A 20,574-nucleotide genomic window follows, 5' to 3' on the forward strand; every position below is an offset into this window, starting at 1 on the left:
AAACGTCTTTTTAAAACTATCAAAACACATGCATTCAGCTCCAAAATCTCTGTCCAGCAATAGAGAAGTAAAACATAGGAAAGAAAAGGGCAAAAAATGTGTCTTTGAGTCCAGATGCATGTGCTTTTGGCTTTCAAATCGCCACCATTGGTATACATATTCCAAAATGCAAGTCTCCAATGCTTCAAAACAGGTTTTCAAGAACCCAAAACACATGTTTTTTCTCTCAAAATTGTCACCTATGTCTTTTAGACTTTCTGATTAAAAATGCATCTCAAATGGAATAATAATGGGCCTTTTGGTATTGAAAACATATGATTTCCTTCAAAAAATCACCACCCATGTGCTTTTGTTTGGGTGAAAGCATTAGAATGGGCTTTTTCAAGTCATATACGCATGCTTTTTCAAGTCATCAAAAACAAGCTTTTGATAAGCAAAGACGTGTTATAGGGTTGGAATTTGCCACTATAAAACCTTCAAGTTAAAAATGTTTGTAATAATAGGTTTCTTATATGCGAACACATCTTGAAACCGAACTTACATGTGTCAAGTTATATGTTTTTAACTTAACTTGAAACCCCACTTACACATGTCAAGTAATATGTTTCTGCATTTGTTTTTAACTTAATATATGTATTTGCATTTAAAAAGCCCACATCAATGCATTTGGGACTTATAATTTGTTAATAGTGTAGTTTTAGAAGTGATTTGCATTATGATGACATGTAGTTTTCAATAAAAACCTCACTTTATTGCATTGAAAAGTATCTCATAGTAATATATTTATATGCAACTATAGTTGTAATGAAATAATATGCAATATATCTGGAAAAAACCCACCTTTGCATTTAAAACATTAAAAGCTATATTCAAACTTGTCAGATTAATGTGAAATTTGAAAATGGGGTTGAAACCTGCTTACATATAAACTAATTTTTTATTTCATGCAATTATTAAAAAAAAACCCTCTTTTATAGGATTTTTTTTAATAAAGACATGCAGTTAGACTGAAACTCCTCACTTGCAACATGCTTAAAACATTAATAAGCTGAGCTAGATGACTCCTTTGAGGCCTAAGATGGCTCAAAAAAAGTGGAATTTCAAGGGCTATAATCTTGGGGCAAAAGAAAGATTAACAACTAAACACAAAAACAAGAAATGACTTGAAGGTTGTCTGAAATTAAGCGCTTGTAGTTAGAGAAGAAAAAACCTGTCCTGACAAGCATTAAGATGATTGCAGTCAATTCAAGGGAGGACAAATTATTTTCATCACATATTAGTCAGAACATCAAAGCTCCATGAGAAAATTGCTTAGGGTTGCCTCAATTTTGTGAAGTCAAAATTGAGGATAGCAGTTATTAGACAAATTATTTGGCAAAATATTGGATTATTTATTAACAAAGAATAAATTGTTCTTATAGAGATTACATTTCTAAAAAGAAACATACAAATGATAGAAATAGTCTATTATATAGGATATTTACAATATCTAAAAATGATCATTAAAATATAAATAAAATAACTTAGGAGATTAATGTGAAGCAGTTTCCACAATCCGTCATATTATTGAGATGCATTTCTGGATTTGATTGTGTGCCAATTTTTCACATCAACATTTCGAATCACACTCAGTGATCCATCATCAGGATGAGAATAATTGGAGCCGATTTTTCTATGCCAGCTATTGTTTTATTTTAATACCCTCCCTTAATAGCCAACTTATCAACGACAACAAGCTACCCCATGAATTTGACAAACTTCTATTGAAGTAGGGACTTGGTGAGAATATCAGCAGTCTGGTCAGCTGTAGCAACAAACTACATATCCATATACCCATCTTTAGCCAGCTGACGCATAAAGTGACAATGAATGTCATATGCTAAGTGTGCTCATTGAAGATTAGGTTTTTGGCAAGTTGCAGGACTCCTTGATTGTTGCAAAAGAGTGGTGAAGGGCTTGCCGGAGGCATATGGATGTTGGAATGCATTCTACTAAGCTAGATTGCCTCATAACCTTCTTTGACTATTCCCCTATGTTCAACTTTTGTCAAGGAAAGAGATACAACCTATTGCTTCTTACTAGTCCAAGTAATAGCACCTGTGCCCAAACTAAAGACATACCTAGAGGGTAGACTTTTTGCCATCAACAGAACCTCCCTAGTATGAGTCTATGTAACCTATAAGTCAAGCATCTTTGGTTTGTCCCGAGAGAATATTACGAGGTAATTGGTAAATACTTGCTTGTTAATAATAGAGACCGAAAGGTCAATTTATACAAAAGAATGAGACGATGTTTCCTTAGGAAACGATCGTAAAGAATAAAAACATTCTATTCCAGAGAAAGCAAAAAATGAAAGCAAACTAAAGCTTAAGATATTTACAAGATAACCATTAACTAATAATAGACGTCTTATTTATTATTGTAATACCCTCCCTCAATGTGCTCTGCACTGTTCGCTTTGGGTTGAGAACCTGATTGCTTAGACTGGGCAGCTAAGCGTTTCAGACGTGCAACCTTCATGTGACCATACTTGTGGCAATAGTTGCATTGAATGTTCTTTTTGGTACCATCGGATGCTGGAGCAGAAGACTTCTGCTGAGATGGTTGCTGAAACTTGCCCTTATCCTTCTGAAAGGATTTCGCAGCAAAGGCTTGCTCAGTGGATGTGGAACTGGAGCTGCTACCGAACTGTTGTTTCTACCGATCTTGCTGAAGTAGCAGGGTGCAGAGATCAGTGAACTTTAGATCTACACCAGTAGATGTGATGTTGAGAGTCTCGATAAAATGCTCATAGGAATTTGGTAAACTCCGAAGAGTGATTACCACAATATCCTCTTCCTCCATCTTGCGACCGATGGCAAGTAACTAATCACAGATTTCCTGAATCCGATTCAGGTGTGCCTGGAGCGAGGTGCGCTCATCCATGACAATAGAAAACAAAGTGTTTTTCAGAAAGAAGGCTCTGCTCTTGTCGGAAGTCTCATGAAGACCTTTTAGATGTGTCCAGATTTCGGCCGCTGTCTTGTCGGATGGAATCTGAGAAAGCTGGTCATCAGCTACGGATAGTTTGAGAAGCATTACTGCCTCTCGATTATTCAAATCCCATGTATCTTGATCAGGACTCGGAGAAGTCGAACGTTGCGTAACACCCAGAACAAGTTGATCGGTGTTTCGATATTCGAAGATTGCGATGATGCGCTGCTTCCAGGTTCCATAATTGCGACCATTGAATTTGGAATTATGCTCGAGGAGAATATTTGTCAGAGATGCCATGGCACGTTTTTCAATGAAAAACTGTGAAAATCTGTGAAGGCACGTTCTTCGAGGGAAAATACGGAAGACCCAGAAGAATCAGAGAATGACCCAAAAGAGAGCTCGAAAAACCCAGAAGGAATTTGCTGTCATTTCTTGAATCCGCTGGCTCGAAAATCGAGGCACAAAAATCGAGGCACCCAGAAAAAACAGACAACCCAATTGAGCTCTCGAAAAACCCACCAAGAATCTGCAAACAAAATTTTTTCCGACCCCAAAAATTAGGGTTTCGAAAAAAAACGGCCCTAGCTGAAAAAAACTTGAAAAAACTTCAGATTTCTTGATGAAAAATGGTCGAATCTACTTCCCAGCAAATGGTTAGAGACTGAGACGTTGCAAGACAGAGTGTGACCTCGAAATGATGGCGGATTTGCAAAGGTTTGTAAAAAAAACACTGAGCCGCGACTGATACCACGTGAGCTTGCTGAAGAGAGAAGCCACGATTTTCACCAAACACAGAGCTGTGAGTCTGAAGGACCAGACAATCCGTGGTAAAAAATACCAATAAAAAAACGCGATTTGCAGAAGATGTTAGGCAAAAGAAATCGCAATTTTTAGATACCAGCTAAGAATGGTACAAAACGACCACGATTTTCATGCAATTTGCAGACCCGTAATTCGGGAATTTCTCCAAGCAGAAAACCCTAGGTGGGTTTGGGAGAATTTAACTGAAATAATTTTGGAAAAATTTAAATAAATAATTTCAAGAAGAAATTATAAATTTTTTCGAAAAAATTTAAGTATTTAGCTCTGATACCATATTACGAGGTAATTGGTAAATACTTGCTTGTTAATAACAGAGACCGAAAGGTCAATTTATACAAAAGGAAGAGACGATGTTTCCTTAGGAAACGATCGTAAAGAATAGAAACATTCTATTCCAGAGAAAGCAAAAAACAAAAGCAAACTAAAGCTAAAGATATTTACAAGATAACCATTAACTAATAATAGACGTCTTATCTATTATTGTAATAAATAGTTGTCCCAAGTCTATACAACTGGGACATTCTACACGTATTCCTACATGGTGTTCATTGTTTCTGCCCTAAGTTCTTTCTCGGGTCTATCTACCAAAGTATGACAAAGGTTGATCTCGATGTCTTGTGTGAAATGAAGTCATCCCTTCTATTGATGTATCATGACTATTTACATCTTATGGCCAACAAAGAGAAAGTCCTGCAAGAACTAGTGGCTGAAATCAAAGCGGTGATGGAACAAGGCAAAACCAAAGAGAGCATGATCAGTAAGTGTTTCCAAGAATTGTCATGCAAGATTTTTGCTGAAAATATCTTAACACAGTTCACAGAAGCTATTTGTCTACAACTTGAGATGGATGGCTTCAACTTCAGCATGATATATATATTGGCAAGCTGAAAACCTTCATTGAGTGATTTGCAGGGTAAGCTGAAGGAATGTAACAAGATTTTTGCTAAAAATATCTTAACACAGTTCACAGAAGCTATTTGTCTACAACTTGAGACGGATGGCTTCAAATTCAGCATGATAGATACATTGGCAAGCTGAAAACCTTCATTGGGTATTTTGCTGTATAAGCTGAAGGAATGTAACATATAATTTCAGAAAGTGTCAACACATTTCAAAAAGTGACCATCATTGCACAGCATACCAATCAACCAAATGTTGCAGTTGTACGATAGTCTCTGCAGAAGTTTGGAAAGTTGGTTGATACTCTATGAAAATGTCTTTCAAAGTATCCTAGACGCTTCATTTCTATGCTTTCTAAGAATAGGTGTAATTTTTATGACAGATTGCATATTGAAAAGAAAAACCCTTTGTAAATATAGAAACACATGTACCTATATAGTCATTTTATGCAATCAAGTTGCAAGTGCATCAAGCAGTGCAGCTTTGAAAGTCATAGGTAGTTATTGAAAAAGTCAAAGTGGTTGAGGGTTTCCCCTTTTATCTCCACTTTTCTCTACTATTCTCCTATATAAAGGAGAGAGCTCATTGTAAATATTCATCGTTTGGTTTTAGGCAACGAGGCTATACTTGGAATTCTTGAATTGTTGAAAACTTTGTGTTTCAAGATGCAATTTTCAGAATTGAATAAAAGAAGCAAGATTCCAACCTTTGTGTTGCAAATCTTGAGATTGGATATTATTTTCTTATTTGCATTTTTTAATCATTCTTAAGTTCATTTAATAGCATCATTGTGTTAATAATTTGAGTTGTCAGTTTGTCTTTTGAAAGACTTTGAGCTTCAAGAGAGGAATTGCTATAGTTAATAATGGCTGCAAATTACTAAAGCCTAAAGACTTTGAGCTTTAGTTTGAGCCTGAGATATTTAAGTTTGAAGACAATAGTCCAGAAATTTTGCGCCTTGATAAGTGTTTTAGTTAAAGCATAAACTCAGGCTAATCACGAGAGACTTTGGGTTCCTGATGTTATGCCACCAAAGTTTTATAGTTAACTGTTACCTTAGGAGTTGCTCTACGTCAACCACTGAGTCAGCAGTATTATTGTAGCAATAGGGGATTTTTGTAGAGTTGAAAGTTGTAGTTACTTGTGAATCATTCCAAATAAAAGAGGAATAGATTGAGAGGACCATCCCTTTGTATGATTTCAGTTAAAATCTTATTGTAGCCACCTAAGGTAAGAAGGGAGCCTCCCCTATTGCCGAGAGGAGATATTTATTTCACTACATTGTTGCCTAAACTCACAATTTTGTAAGTCGTAGTCCTAGTGACTTACAAGAATTTCAGCCAACAATAACAACCTCAATGTTATGTTGAAATCGTGTGATACTTTAGTATAAGAACATCTTAATTTTGTTCACATTTTCCATTTTACCAACTTAGCAAACGTACTTTGTCTTGTTTTGCAAGGAAATGAAGATGAATATTTCAAGGTTTGAGTCATAGAAGCATGAAGGATACATGGATGAGGAAGTTCAAGCAAAAGGGGATATCGGATGTCAACATGGAGCTAAACATTTCATGACCAAGGGTGATGCTCAAAGCCAGAGCACTTTATGATTACCACAGCAAGGAAAGCACGGAAACCTCTACCATCAACAATGATCAAGCCAGCAAAGCAATACAGAGTTAGAAATCAATATGAAAATGGGAATGCAAGTGCAATGACAAAGTCAACAAACCTAAATCTTTAAGTAGACAACATGAAAGAAGACATTATTAATACAATGATCAAAGTTGTAAATCAAAATTTGTTGGAAATCTTAACTAAGGATAATGCTCGGATTGCTAATATACACATCTCATGAAATGAGGAAATCAAGATGTAAATCATGTTCATGTTCCAAGTCATGAAGAAAAATCAAGATACCAAAACAAGAACAAATTCAAAAACACCTTGATGAGAAGATTTCCAAGTCAAGGAGGATGGAAAAGTGGAGCTCAAACAAGATAAACATGTTGAGATGGCGCACATGCATCTTCAACCAATCAATGGATTCCTACAACACACATCCAAGCATGTTTTTTGTTGGCCCATAGATTGGTGCCTTATTATAATTGGTTGACATTTAGTGGTTGTAGATAATAGTTAAATTAGGGTTTTCTTAATTAATATAAGTTGTTGATCTTCAATCAATCTAAGCCAACCAATGTACTTGGAGCCTCTATATAAGGTTCACTCAAATCATTTGTAAAGGGAGATGTAATGTCCCCTCCTTAGGATGGTCAGTTAGCATTGGCCTATCATTTAGTTCATGTAGGCCAACCGATTTTGTTGGGGGACCCTTTCAGGGGCTTATGGGACATATCAAGGCTTGGTGAGCCAATCTGACCAGTTTTGGGCAATCTTCTACATTTTAGGAGGACTCACTTTTTTAAGATGAACTAGGAGTTTACCAGGACGCACCAAGAGACCTATTGGATCAGCTTGGAGACTTCAGTATAGTTCCTATTTTTTAGAAGAGTTCCTAACTTTTAGGAGAATAATGTCTGTAAGCTAGTAGTTTTCAAACAGCATCTGTGGACAGCTCATCAAACAGAACACATATCAGGGTCCAAATGAGCAAGGCAGCAAGCTCTGAATAATTTGGACATACATCAATTATTTCCTAAATTGGGGTTAGTAACATAATTATAATAGTGATTACTATAATCAGTATGTAATATAACAATAAATTATAATAAGGTGATGTAATAACCCTCCTCAAATCTGCCCTCAAAAATGCTGATGAAAGCTCAAGGAATTTCATCAAACAATTCACATGCAAGGGACGTATGACTGATATAGTATTTCAGCTAGCTTCAAATGACCTTTTTACAATTTGCATCAATGAAAATCTTGTGCTAGAAGACTACAATGGACTACACAAATGACCTAACATGAGTGTGCTACTAAATTTGACAATATTCAGTGCATATATATGATCTAAGCATGAGAAATGAACACCTACAGCCAATTGGCATTTTTACAAACAGTTGGTATGCAAACTAACTAGCTGATAAATAATGATATTAAATTGCTTAAATGACACCAGCAACTATTATCTTCTTAATTGCAATGAAAATTACAATGCTCATGAAATATGGCCAAGACTTTGGCATTTACATGGATTACAAAATGATAATGCTGGTATAATGCACTCTTATAGCTGAAAGCTTATAACACCCTAAAAACAATACTAACAAAAGAACCTGGTTGTAGATGGCTGAAATAATTTCCTCCTATGCTGCCCCTTCTAATTTGCTTTTTTCGAACTGCTTTTTCGGCCTGCTTTTTCGTACCCGCTTTTTCAGCCTGCTTTTTCGGTTCCGCTTTTTGAACTACTTTTACGGATTGCTTTTTCCACCTGCTTTTTCGGTTCCGCTTTTTTCGGACTGCCTTTTCGTATCTTCTTTTTTCAGACTGCTACCATGTTGAATCTCAAGACAATATCTTTCAATGGCGTCAAGATTTCCAGCTTGAAGGGATTTCGTCCTTCAAACTATTGAGATATAATCTCCAGAAAATTCTCCAATTTCTTTGATATTTCCAAGCCTGAATAAATGAGAGCTATCCTCTTCCTTTTAATCCCTTCCTCACTTGCTCCACGCTTCCGTCTTGCCAATGTGGGATAATACATGACTTTTAATATTACTTCTTTTTTTTTCTTTTTACAAAGTCCATGTATGTACTCAAAAGGGGGCCTCTTGATTTTTATAAAGTGACTTTATGAAACATTATAATATTTAATTTAAATAGTCACTTTACCGTTGTAACTTCAAACATTAAAATAATATTCCAAATAAACTCGAAATCCCACATATAATAGCTCATTAGAAAGAGCCCAACAACGCATCTCATCCTGTCACTGAAAATTGCAGGCACTGCATCCCCCTATTGGCTTACTAAAAATAGTAAGTCTTCCTGACAACCCAACAAACGAACTCCGTTTGGCCTGTAATTAAATTTGACTAGGCCAAATAACCTTAGGATCCCTTTTGAAGTCCTGGTTAGCCCTCGGGACCATACAAGAATGGGCTAACGACAACATACCTCCAAACTGGCTAAGTGGGGGACATTACAGGTGATCATATGGAACAACTCCCTAGGCATTATATGAAGTTATCACTTCTAAGAGGTCCACTTTTCAATGTTAAATGACAGGTTTTGAGTGGAGTTCAAATCCCTAGGTGGGAAATTTATTAAAATAAAACATTTTATGTTATTAAAGTTTAGTATAATAAAAACCCTAAAAGGTTTGATTCCACTTTGAGGAAATGGCCAATCAAATAAAGGGAGTTTTGGAAGGAAATGTGAGCATCTGGAATTCATATTTTTACACCTTATTTTTCAGCAGATCTATTTCTGAAAATGGAAACTATCAGGAAATCAGAAGCCTACAGGTGTGCGAGGTCATCCCAAGGTGTCTACAAGAAAAATTCTACAGGCAGATGGTAATTGCAGTCAGTGTTTCTACACATTGGACTCCATTTGCTGTGTCAATGTTCGGAACTGGGTTGGGAAAGGCCAGACATAAACCTCTGGCTTGCAGACCGGTGACTGTCATGGAGAATTTTGTCAATTGGGGGGCATTAAGACCAGCCCTACCACCTCAGAGCATATCACATATGACCCAGCTTGAAGTGTGGTTGATAAATTAGTAGATCTAATCATTACAGAAGACATTTTTGGGCAGAAAATCAGAGGTTCTAAGCAAAGAGGGAAGAGTAGATCTGATCATTACAGTAGACGGTAGAAAAAAGGGCAGTCCTGCACAGCTTCACCCAGCTGTACATCAAGAGAAAACATCAATTCTAATTCAGTCTGTTGTGTTAAGGGTCTGTAGCAAGCAACCCAGAGCATCAGACATTGGGAAATTGTCAAACAGCATTCGGACATCGGAAGAAGTCAGAAGGTAGCTGGAGACATATTATTTACTTAGTATGCATTCACCCCTAGATAATTTTACCCCAAATTCTGATTTCTATGTTCTTTGAAGTTGGACTTTGACCAAAAGATAGCAGTTAGACAATGACCATTAAGGGAGGGTATTAGAATATTCTAATGTTTCTTTGATGGTCATCTTACTTAGTCTTTAGTTTAATAGTTAATTTTTATTTCCGTCTTTAGTTCACAATTGTTTCTTTTAGAAACATCGTCTTTGTAAATCTATATAAGGAGCTTTCATCTCTTTTGTTTAATACAACTACAACATCGATTTACCATGACATGGTCACTGGCTCATTCAATTTAATATTTTATATGCTATGTTCCAGTAATTTGTGTGCTGATTTCCAAAGAATGGACCATATCCTTACATTACGGGCTATCGTTGAGGAGGCTCGGCAACGCATTACGAAAGTCTACTGCTGCTTCATATATTTTTGTAAGGCTTTTGATTGCCAGATGTCACTTTTCCAGAGACTTAGAGATATCAGCATTTCAGAGATTTTTTTGACGATGATCATGAAACTGTATGAGAGTGTAACTCGCAGATTCAAGACTTCTAAGAGCTTCTTTGATCTGATCCAAAACACCATTGGAGTGAAGTAAGGCTTCCCTCTCTCCCCCACTTTGTCGGCATCTACATTCACAAGCTTGAGGCCTTTCTTAGGGATTCGTCGCTCCCAATGATGAATGTTACTTACACTAGATGCTGATCTCCATTCTCCTTTTTGGTGATGATGTGGTTCTTTTGGCCTCCTCACCTAAAGGGCTTCAAAGACTTATTGATGAGTTGGCCTCCTTTTGTGATCGACATCTACTAGTGGTGAACCAGAGTAAGACTCAAGTCATAATTTTCAACTTCTTGAAGACCCCGCACCTTCATTTCAGCTTCCAAGGGTAGGAGATTGAGATTGTTTCTTCATACACTTACCTTTGGGTTAAGTTCTCTAGCCCCCACTTTAGTATGAGACTTTCCATGCAACCCAAGGCTAATAAGCGATTGAGCTCCCTTGTCATGCTTGAGAGATAGTGCTTTAGTAATCATTTTCAAGACACTACATCCAAATTGTCCCTTCTGGATTCTTTGGTTAGACTAACAATTTTATATGGTGTTGTCATGTGGGGGTCCTCATTCCTCGACTTTGATTGGGCCACAGTTGAGTGGGTCCAAAAACCTCTCCTTCGTCATATTATCAAATGTAATTTGTCTACCCCTCGCAGTATTATTAAAGCTGCGGTTTGGGTCCATCCCTTCAGGCTTAGTGTTATCTTTGACCTGATTTGGTTTCTTCATCGTCTCTTGAGCTTCGCGGACTCGCCCAATGGTCGACACTATTGCTCCTATCTGGCCTACTGCTCATCTGTCACTAGAGCCAACTCCGATCCAGATATCAGGGCTTGTTGTTGGTACGCTCAAGCCACTACCTTATTGGGATCGATCGAGATCAAGATTGATCGTCTCCCACCATATCAATTTTCCTTAGTTGCTCCCGTCCAGCTCCTCCGAAGCTAAATGAACATGTTAGACTTGATATTTACAGCCAGTATATTTCCAAGACCTAGAGTAACCCTCCTGGCCGGTTGCTCCCGCAAATGGCCTTTTATGCGAAGCACTTCTTGGCTATTCAAGATGGGATCATTGTGTGTCCTATCTATTTGTCAACGAAATGGAGCCACACCCTTCGTATCCCCCTCGGCTGCTTTAGAGTTGGTTCGTACCGTCTTTGGATTCAGACTAACCATCACATTGATAGAGAGGACTAGATCTGTTGCCTTTGTACCTTAATCGAGCCAGAGAGGGAGATCAACTTCATTTTCTGTTGCCCCATTTACTACAAGATCAAAGGGAGGTTCCACTGCCTCTTTAGGAACTGTTGGTCCCTAACAACATTCTTCAGTTACACCAACCAGCATTGTCTAGCATTCTATCTCCAGGAGACCAGACAGCTTCATGACCACACTTTACAGCTCATTTCTCCCTAGACACGGGCCTCAAATCAGCTTATCATAGCATTTTCGTTACCCATGTACTCTGCCTGAGGTGTGAAGCATATGTTCAATTTTCCTCCTAGGCACACTAGATCCGTGAGACCCTGTCTTGGGCTTGTTGGACAGCGGCACGCCACCTCTTGCGGTTCCCAGAGATGATTTGGGACTCTTAGTTGGCCTAGACCCCTATCCTTCAATGTCGGATTTCTTCCCGCAGAGGAAAGACCTTTCGTCTTCTTGGTCTCCTTCGTGTTTCCATTTATTGCTCTCTTTGTTGCTCTTTCTCAAACACCATTTGGTGCTCTTGTTGGAGTTGGTTTCTCAGTTTGTATTTTTCCAGTCCCTTAGACCCCTTTTGTTGGTCTCTCGTTAGATATTAATAAATTTATCGTATCTTATCTCATTATATAATTTGTCAATTTACATATCATGCGGCTACATACATACATACATATATGTATATGTTGTCAGTTCAGTTGTGAATGTGGATGCGGGAATGAGCGAAGTATTTTGGGGTGGCGGGTTGGATGCATTTCGATGTGTGTGTGCGCGTGCAAAGAAATGCAAGAAGTATACATAATTAGATCATTTGATAGTGAGATACTTCAGCATTGATCAAGATATCCAGTAGTTCACAATTATGCAAATTGAAATAACTAATAACTTAGTAAGACATATCATATACATCTACGTTCACCATTCCAATCCAAATTGGAAAATCATTACAACTACAAAATTAAAATTTAGTTCATGGTTCAATGTTCATCAATCAAGATACAAGATTCACTATTCCAAATCAGAATTGAAAGTGTTATTTAGCACACATTTTAATGTGCTGTAAGATGTTTTTTCATCCAAAAAAACGTCAGTTTTGACACTGAGCCCATGGAGGTGTTTGGAAGCTCACGGATGCCTTGTGGATGCTCACAGGAAGCGCATCTTGGGCATCTGAATATTCAGTGGACATGTTAGTACGAATCCGCTTAGCATCTGGATTCCCACGATGTGCATGCACAAGGCATCCATCAGTGCATCTGCATCAACACGCATCCACCTCCGAATCCAGGCCAGGGTGCTACATATCAGTAACTAAGATGTGTGCGTGTGCGTGTGCGAGTGTAAATGTAGATGTAAATGTCAATTAAGCAATTATATATGTAAGAGATAATTGCAGAACTTATATATTTGTTTATTATTGAATTTGTCATTCATATGATAGGGATTATTATTAAAGATTCAAAGTTATCAATAGATTCATTTTGGGGTTATTATATAGGACACCCTTGGTGGAGGAGACCGGCAAGTGTGCTAAATAAGTGTTGGAAGAGGCACAAGAAGAAGACTTCAAATGAACCTGATGCAGCAATGGCATATGTTGTAGCTTATTTACAACCTAGAAGAGTAACTTGACTAATTAATCCCATTTTGTGAGCCTGTGCTCACAAATGTTCTATCCATTGTGTCTGATGCAGAAGCATCCCAGGTTAATGGAGATCAGCATACAGACAAAAAAAATATCCCATTTGTTTGCTTTAGTTTAGTTTAGTTAGGTGTCAGCTTCTCTCCATTCAACTTTGCAGTCAGTGATCTCTACACTCACATTAGCTTTGGGGCTATCGGATACACACAAATGAATTTGTTGAATTGCCTATAGAAGCTTTTAATTGAATGATATTGGTAGACTTCACAATCTTTGCTAGTAGCTTGTGTAAAAACAGAAGCTTTAGAACCAGCATTTGTATCCATCAAAGAATAAAAGTATTTTATCAAATGTTGAAATTGCAACTGTTATGGAAGCCATGTCAGCAATTGTGGGACATACTCAAGGAATGTAAGATGTTTAACAGACTGACTCAGAGACATTACCAATGCAAGATGTGCAGAGAATGGATTAATTGAAGAGACATTATAAATGTCAGGTGTAATGCTAAATACCACAACCTTTGTCAGCTTACATAAGTGTTTTAAAACATTGGTATGAATTCCACTGAAGAATAGAGAAGATAAAGGGCTGTTTAAACAGAAACATGAAGAGTTGCGAGTATCGATAGATAAGGAAGATATGATGCAAGTCTACGAGCCACAAGGAATTGGGAAAGGCATTGGTCCAAGAGAGAATTGGAAGAAAAATCTGTAAAAGCACCATTGCCAGATTATCAAACATGATTTAATAAGCCATGCAGGGGATGTATCGGCCAATAAAGGTGAGCACCATGCAGTATGATGCATCGACCCAAGTAAGGGTCCCCAATCTGAGGATAGGAAGACTCCAGAGGAGGTCAGTGTGTAAGGCTTTATAGAGAATAGAGAATGGGAGCTGGATTTTTTTTATTGAGTTATAAACATATGTAGTGACTGTCTGTTGCAGCATTCTTGAAATGTATATTTGCTTCATTGTTGCAGTCCATACGAGCAGTCAATAACAAAGTGTTGTTTTACTTTTGAGTTGTTGAATTGAGTGTTGCAGACAAGGGTGATTGCTTTTTATCTACATCAAATGGTATCAGAATCAGAAAGTCTTGAGTGTGCAAACTGATCGCAGAACATGAATCTATCTACACCAGGATCTGAGGTGAAAAGTGGAGTTCTGCTATACACTATACTATTAATTTAACACAAAGCATTAAGTATGCACAAAATTCAGCTCTAGTGCCATTTTCTCACACCCTTTAGGCTAAGATACAAGACAATATTCAAAAAAAACAACATGACAATATTTAATAAATGATGTGCAGGCAAAGATCCATAAATTGAAATGAGATACTGATATTGGATATTTTTGTGCTTTAAAAGAAAACCTAGATAAGCTTGTGTGAATGGTCACATTCAAAAGATGATTTTATATTTTGCTTCTGTCAATCTATGATTTTATATTTATATTATTCTCTCCATGAATATGAATAAACTGTTCATAATATCCACTTTCAAAATTGTTAACCTCACTGTCATTGATTTTTAAAATGCCTACATCTAGGGAATTGAAGATGCAAAACATGAAAGTTATTCTTCTTAGAATTTTGAGGCCAAAAATCAAACATCCCTAGGACTACTCAACTAGCGTAAAGATACCAAGAAAGAAACTAAAGCCCATGAAACTACCAACCTCCGAAGACAGCTTTTTGCATCTGGAACAGCAACATCTGAATATTCTTCCAAAGCAGTTTTAACCACTGATGGATCCTCCGTAGCCAATGATCCAATCCGCTCTTCAATCCATTTAATCCTCTGTTAATTTCAAATGTTTAGGTTTTCTATGTTTAAAAATTTACAACTACTTGACATTAATTCCAATTTATAGCAAATAAAATTTAATTGTCCACGAGTAAAAATTATAATATTTTATCCACCAGTAAAGGATTGAAAGAGACCAAAACAGTAAATCAAAAAGGTAATCAGAAAGAAGGTAACCTAAGTGAGGAGAACGGGAAGACCCCTTGAAAGAATTTTGTGAAATTAAATTTTAATGAGGCATATGATAGCAACCCAGAGAATGTAGGGGTTAACTTTGTTCCTATAAAATTTAAATGTAAATTTGTTTAAAGGGATCCCTCGTCTCTGGTGTCAAATACAACAACGAGGCAAACTTGGAAACTGTACTAGCAGGAATCGCAGCAACCTCTTCAAACACGTAGAAGATTTTATTATAAAAGGTGCTTCTATTTAAGTTATTGACACAATATTGAAATGAATTTGCCTGAATGGTGGTCCGGTACATGCAGAAAAGACCATTGCTATTGCGTCTAACTTCTCTAACCTTAGATTTTACTACTGCAGAAGGAAGATGAATTTCATGGAAAATTTCATAGTTAATATGTGGGTTGACCAAGACCCCATTACAATATTGTATAGCCATCTTCCAACTTCTTCGTAAAACATGAACTCTTCTAAGATTTAAACACCCTTCAGTAGGTTAAATTTTTGTTACCATACAGTAAGTTGACAGATCAGGTCTATGGATATTTGGATACATTCAACAAAAAATATATACAAATTAGTATCCTAAAAACAAGAACTGAGAATTTGTGTATTTGTAATAGTAATTGTTTGAATTTCATAAGTAATTTAATAAATTAAATTAAAGTAAAATAATAAATATAAAGTAAATAGGCAAGAGCCTACAACATAACAGTAACTTGTGAGCCTCTCATGTGGGAGGTCTTGGGTTTGAACTCACTTAAAACAAAAATAATTAATTCCAATAAATAACAATAATTAATCTAGGCTTCAGCTGTTTACGAATCAAAAATAAATAAATATAAAGTAAACAATTATATGTTATATAATATTATAATGAATTAAAGATACAATATTTATAGTTAGTAATTAAGTTATTAACCTATAAGTATAGTCTACAAAATTAATCTGTCGACAACATATAGAATAATTATATAATATTCATATATTAGCATTTATCAATTGTAAAAATGATAAATATTAAACTATTAGTCTGCTGGTCTATTTATATTACAATGTATATTTTCTATTATTTTATTTATTGAACATTATAAATAAAATTATGTATACTGTTACAATTATAATAATATAATAAATTTAACAATAATCTATAACTACGATGGTGAGAGCGTGGGAGAGACGGCGGTTATTGTGCATATTCGTTGGTTGTGGGTGGTGATTGGAAGGATGCTTTTGTTCCTCAGTCTGCCCTCTGCATCATTTTTTGGTGGTTTTTTTTTTAATACTTTACATGTGGATCACCCTCTGTCGAGCTCTTAGAGTTGTCAAGGTTGCTTGGGAGGTTGGGTTTTCTGAGGGTGCTTGTCACGGCTACTTTGGAGGAGGCGGGTCTGTGGTTAAATATTTCTAGTTGCAGTGTGCCGGTCTTGGGTACGGGTGAGATTGTCCAGTCATTTCAAGCACAGGACTCTGTTTTGGAGGATTTTGCTATCAGTGTGGGTGTTTTGTATGACCTTGTCTCATGTCCTCTTTTCATTGGGCCCAAGACATTTCAGAGGAACTAAGAGAAGATGAAAAGGTGAATTTAAAGCAGAAATAAATGTGTGTTTCCTAGGATCAGAATTAAGGAATCAAAACAGATTCAAGAAAGAAAAATTAGAACCAAGAAACTGCATTGGTGAAAAGCATCTCAGAAGGGGTTTCTAAGTCAAACGATCATGATTGGAATAAGAAATCTAGAATTCTAATCCGATGCATCTCCAAATATCCCGAAGTTCTGATAACAATTCTGAGGTAACAATTTCCAAAATGATGATGATAAAGTGGAGTTAAAACAAAGATGAAGAAACAAGAACACTTTGAGAGCTGTGCAAGCTGAGGTAATGGTTGGTCAAATTCAACCAATCAAAGGATTCAAAATTGACATGTCCAAGTTCATCCAACTAGACTCATTCACAAGTTGACATGTGGAAGGCAATTAATATATTACTACGATGAGTTTTCTTATTGGTTAATCCCTGCAAAGATATATATTCAAAAATTGGTAATCATCTCATTGGATGATAGTAAATATTTTTAAGTGGTGGTTGTAACAAACCCTACAATATGGGCCCTTCATTGTACTTGAGAGAACTTGGCCTTCTCATTTAAAAGAAGTTAACCATTAGATAGTAAGAAGAAGTATTAGGAGGAAATCAGAACCAGTTGCGAAGACTATGTTGAAGTTGAACTTAATATACAATTTTCATTTTAAGTTAAGACTGTGTATGAGATTCAACTGCTTGGTTTATAGTTCTACTTCTCAAAGTTTAGTTAGGGTTCATTGATTTTAGTGGACAAATGAGAAGATGTTTGAGGAATTCCTTGGTTTATAACATTTGTACTTCACTGATTACAGATTGCAGTGTATGCTTAGTCCGAACCCACTTAAGCACTAGTTCGACTGTTGGCATATAATTCCTAGTATTATGATTAATAATATTGGTTATTTACAATGTAACACGGGCACTAAGGGATGCCAAGACACTGGAACAGGTTTTTAGGACAGGGAAAAAAGGGCTTCAATTTTGGGACGACAGGGACAGTGAGGGGTGGGAAGGTGTTTTAATATACTCTACATATAGTAATTGTTATGCTAGTTATGAAATGATGTATAATAAATTAATAATATAACAACTACCAAACTATAATACCAAATACTTGAACATAGAAAAATTGCAACATGAATATCAAAAATATCACAAAGATGATTACGATGAGTAGCATAATATTAAAATAAGTACAAAATCATGCATATACATTAAAAATTATGCGCGCGTGTGTGTGTGTGTGTGTGTAGTGACCTTTGCAACAGCTACTAAACCCCATTTCTATCACAAGTATTGCAGCTGCAACTTTTTCTTCTAGAAACCCAAAGAGACGAGATGGTGGAATGAAGGTGGTGTGATCACCCAAAAATGGTCATCTAAACTATTAGCCCCCTTTCTAGCATTTTTGCTAAATGTATTAATCACTTATTTTGATCAAATCCTCAAAAACTAATTTATTTGATTTTATCCTATAGTTTGAACACTCTAAGTTCTTATTTAATTAAAAGGAACTTGTCCCCCTTTAATTACATAAAAGACCCCACTCCCCACTTATCCTAAATTGTGCACACATAAAGCATTATTACCACTTTTAAAATAAAAGAAAAAGCCTTTTGCCTCACATGGGGCAAAAAAGTCAACTCTCAATTGGGATTGGTGGAAATGCTTGTGCCCATAGATCACTCCACTTTCATTCTCCATCCTTGATTAGACTTCTCTTGCCTCATGATCTCCATCGTCCATTTTTCTTTAAAAGGAAGAGTTCTCTCCTCATCTCATAACACTCATACTTTTACTAACGTTATGCTATAGGAATCTCAGGTACTCTTTGGAGCTTTGGAGAGATTGTGGCATTGTTGCATTACTTCATCCTCGTTTTCATTTCCACATAATGGCATATAGTGTAGCTTTCCTTCTCATGCATTAGAATAGCTCATCTAACTTAAATTGGGGGATTGTAACACTTCATTCTTGCTCATTTAGCTTTGCATCCTACATTCTCTTAGCTTAATTTCATGTTGCATTGCATTCATGTTGGTTCTTGGACACTAGCACCATTGCTCTTGTCTTCAAATCTCCCATTTCATGGTGCACCTAGCAAGGGGCTACATATCTAAACTCATTTGAGAGCCACAACACTTCATTTGCACCCTTTGCACGTCATGACTAGGGAGTTCTAAGTCGCCATTCAAGCTTCTCAATCCATGAGATCCCTTGGATAGGACTTAGAGAAGCATACAATTTTGTGTATACATTTTTTGTGCCCACCGTGGGACTAGACAACCTTGTCTAGCTATTGTTGTTGCATTTTTGTCATTTTCTAGTTGTTTGTTTCGCGTTTTTATTTTTTTGCAGACGAAAATATTGTGTGATACTCTCCCAATATCATGTGACACTTTCTCCTACTACTATGTGATACTATTGTGTGATACTTTACCAGTTAAAGTATTGCACTCCTTTATACATTATGTCACACATCCTTTTGCACTCTACCGCCTACATTAACACAAAGTACCACACAGGTAGAAAGTATCGCCTGGCTATACAATGAAGTGTCGTACGATACTTCTGCAACCAGAAGTGTCATACTATACTTTTGCAACCAAAAGTGTTGTATGATACTTGTGCAGCCAAAAGTGTCGCTCACTCAGTCTTGGTTAGCTAAATCAAGTTCTATTTGCATTTTTCGGATTCAAGGCTTCTTATTTCAAGTGTTCTGGTTTCTTGACAGTCTAACCAGTGGACTTGCAGGGCTTCTTTCAGATTTACTAACCTTTTTGATGCCTTAACTTGGTTGTTTTGTAGGGATTGTTTATTACTTGCTTGATAAAACAAAAGAATGTTTATCAAAGATAAAAGGGCTACTAACGTGTTTGCGGGGATGCCCAAGCAAAACAAAAAAAAAAGTTTTTATGTATTTGATTTCATTTCAAGTACAGCATTGTTACATCCCAATTTTTGACCTAGCTTGAAATATAGCCATTGAGGTTCGCATGAAGTTAGTTGACAGTTTAATTTGATATAATCCGACGAAATGGTAAGATAGCTGGTCGTTATGAATTCAAGTGAAGATGACATGTTAGTTGATCGTTAATCGTGAATTCATGGAATTAAGATGAAAGGTTAATTGTTATGATTATTTATGATTAAAAAAATTATAATTTAATTACATAGAAATTCCTTGTAGGGAGCATGTCGCAAGGGTGGAAGCATTGTCAAAAAAGAATTAGGCAGGGCATCACCATCACTAGGTAGACAGGTAGAGGACCTAGCGATTTGAAACAGGATACATCTGTGGAACCACATGAGTTATTTAAATAAATAATTTAATTAAAGTAATTAAGTTAAAATATATAAACATATCTCAAAGGATTTTAATATATCTTTCATCATATTATTTTGATTAATATTTATAAACATTCATATATGTATAAATGATTTGGCACTATTATAATTTAATAATTAATAAAGTAATGTTGCTTGTTCATATAAGATTTTATTAATGTTCGAATTATAATAACATTTCAATTATTATTTTCAAATTACAACCTTCCAACTTTATTCTTTTCAATTTAATATTCTTTGCTCTTAAATGATAACACTTAGCATAGCTAATCGATTTATATTTTGGCAAGTCAAATTGTTTTAAAATCTTTCTCCAACATTTTTATTTTACCTTTTAATTTGAAATTTTTGATCTATTCGAAAGGTCATCTTGGGAATTCGAATAGCTTTCTTTATAACTGAAGGTAGCCGATTAGACATAGCCGGCCATTATTTAGAATACCATTGATTGTATTGGAGATAACTCTCTTCTTCATATTGCAATTTACCTCTACCTTACATTTGCTGGAGCTTTGCAAGCAAAGTTAATCTCAGAATAATTTCAGCATTCATATCTAGC

The 20,574-nt window shown here is 36.1% G+C and overlaps 1 protein-coding gene across 4 annotated transcripts in view; it reads right to left on the reverse strand.

Moving 5' to 3' along the window:
- Nucleotides 1–20,574, reverse strand: part of LOC149565119 (3-hydroxyisobutyryl-CoA hydrolase-like protein 1, mitochondrial) — a 140,497-nt gene that overhangs the window by 24,956 nt on the left and 94,967 nt on the right. For all 4 annotated transcript variants that reach the window (XM_089818664.1, XM_089818662.1, XM_089818660.1 and 1 more), the window contains exon 8: nt 14,771–14,892. In XM_089818664.1, coding sequence (XP_089674790.1) covers nt 14,771–14,892 — 122 coding nt within the window. The remainder of the gene's footprint in view (nt 1–14,770; nt 14,893–20,574) is intronic.

This window comes from Cupressus sempervirens, chromosome 3 (genome assembly GCF_028749045.1).
Source record: "Cupressus sempervirens isolate cs-2001-9-10 chromosome 3, ASM2874904v1, whole genome shotgun sequence".
NCBI lineage: Eukaryota > Viridiplantae > Streptophyta > Pinopsida > Cupressales > Cupressaceae > Cupressus > Cupressus sempervirens.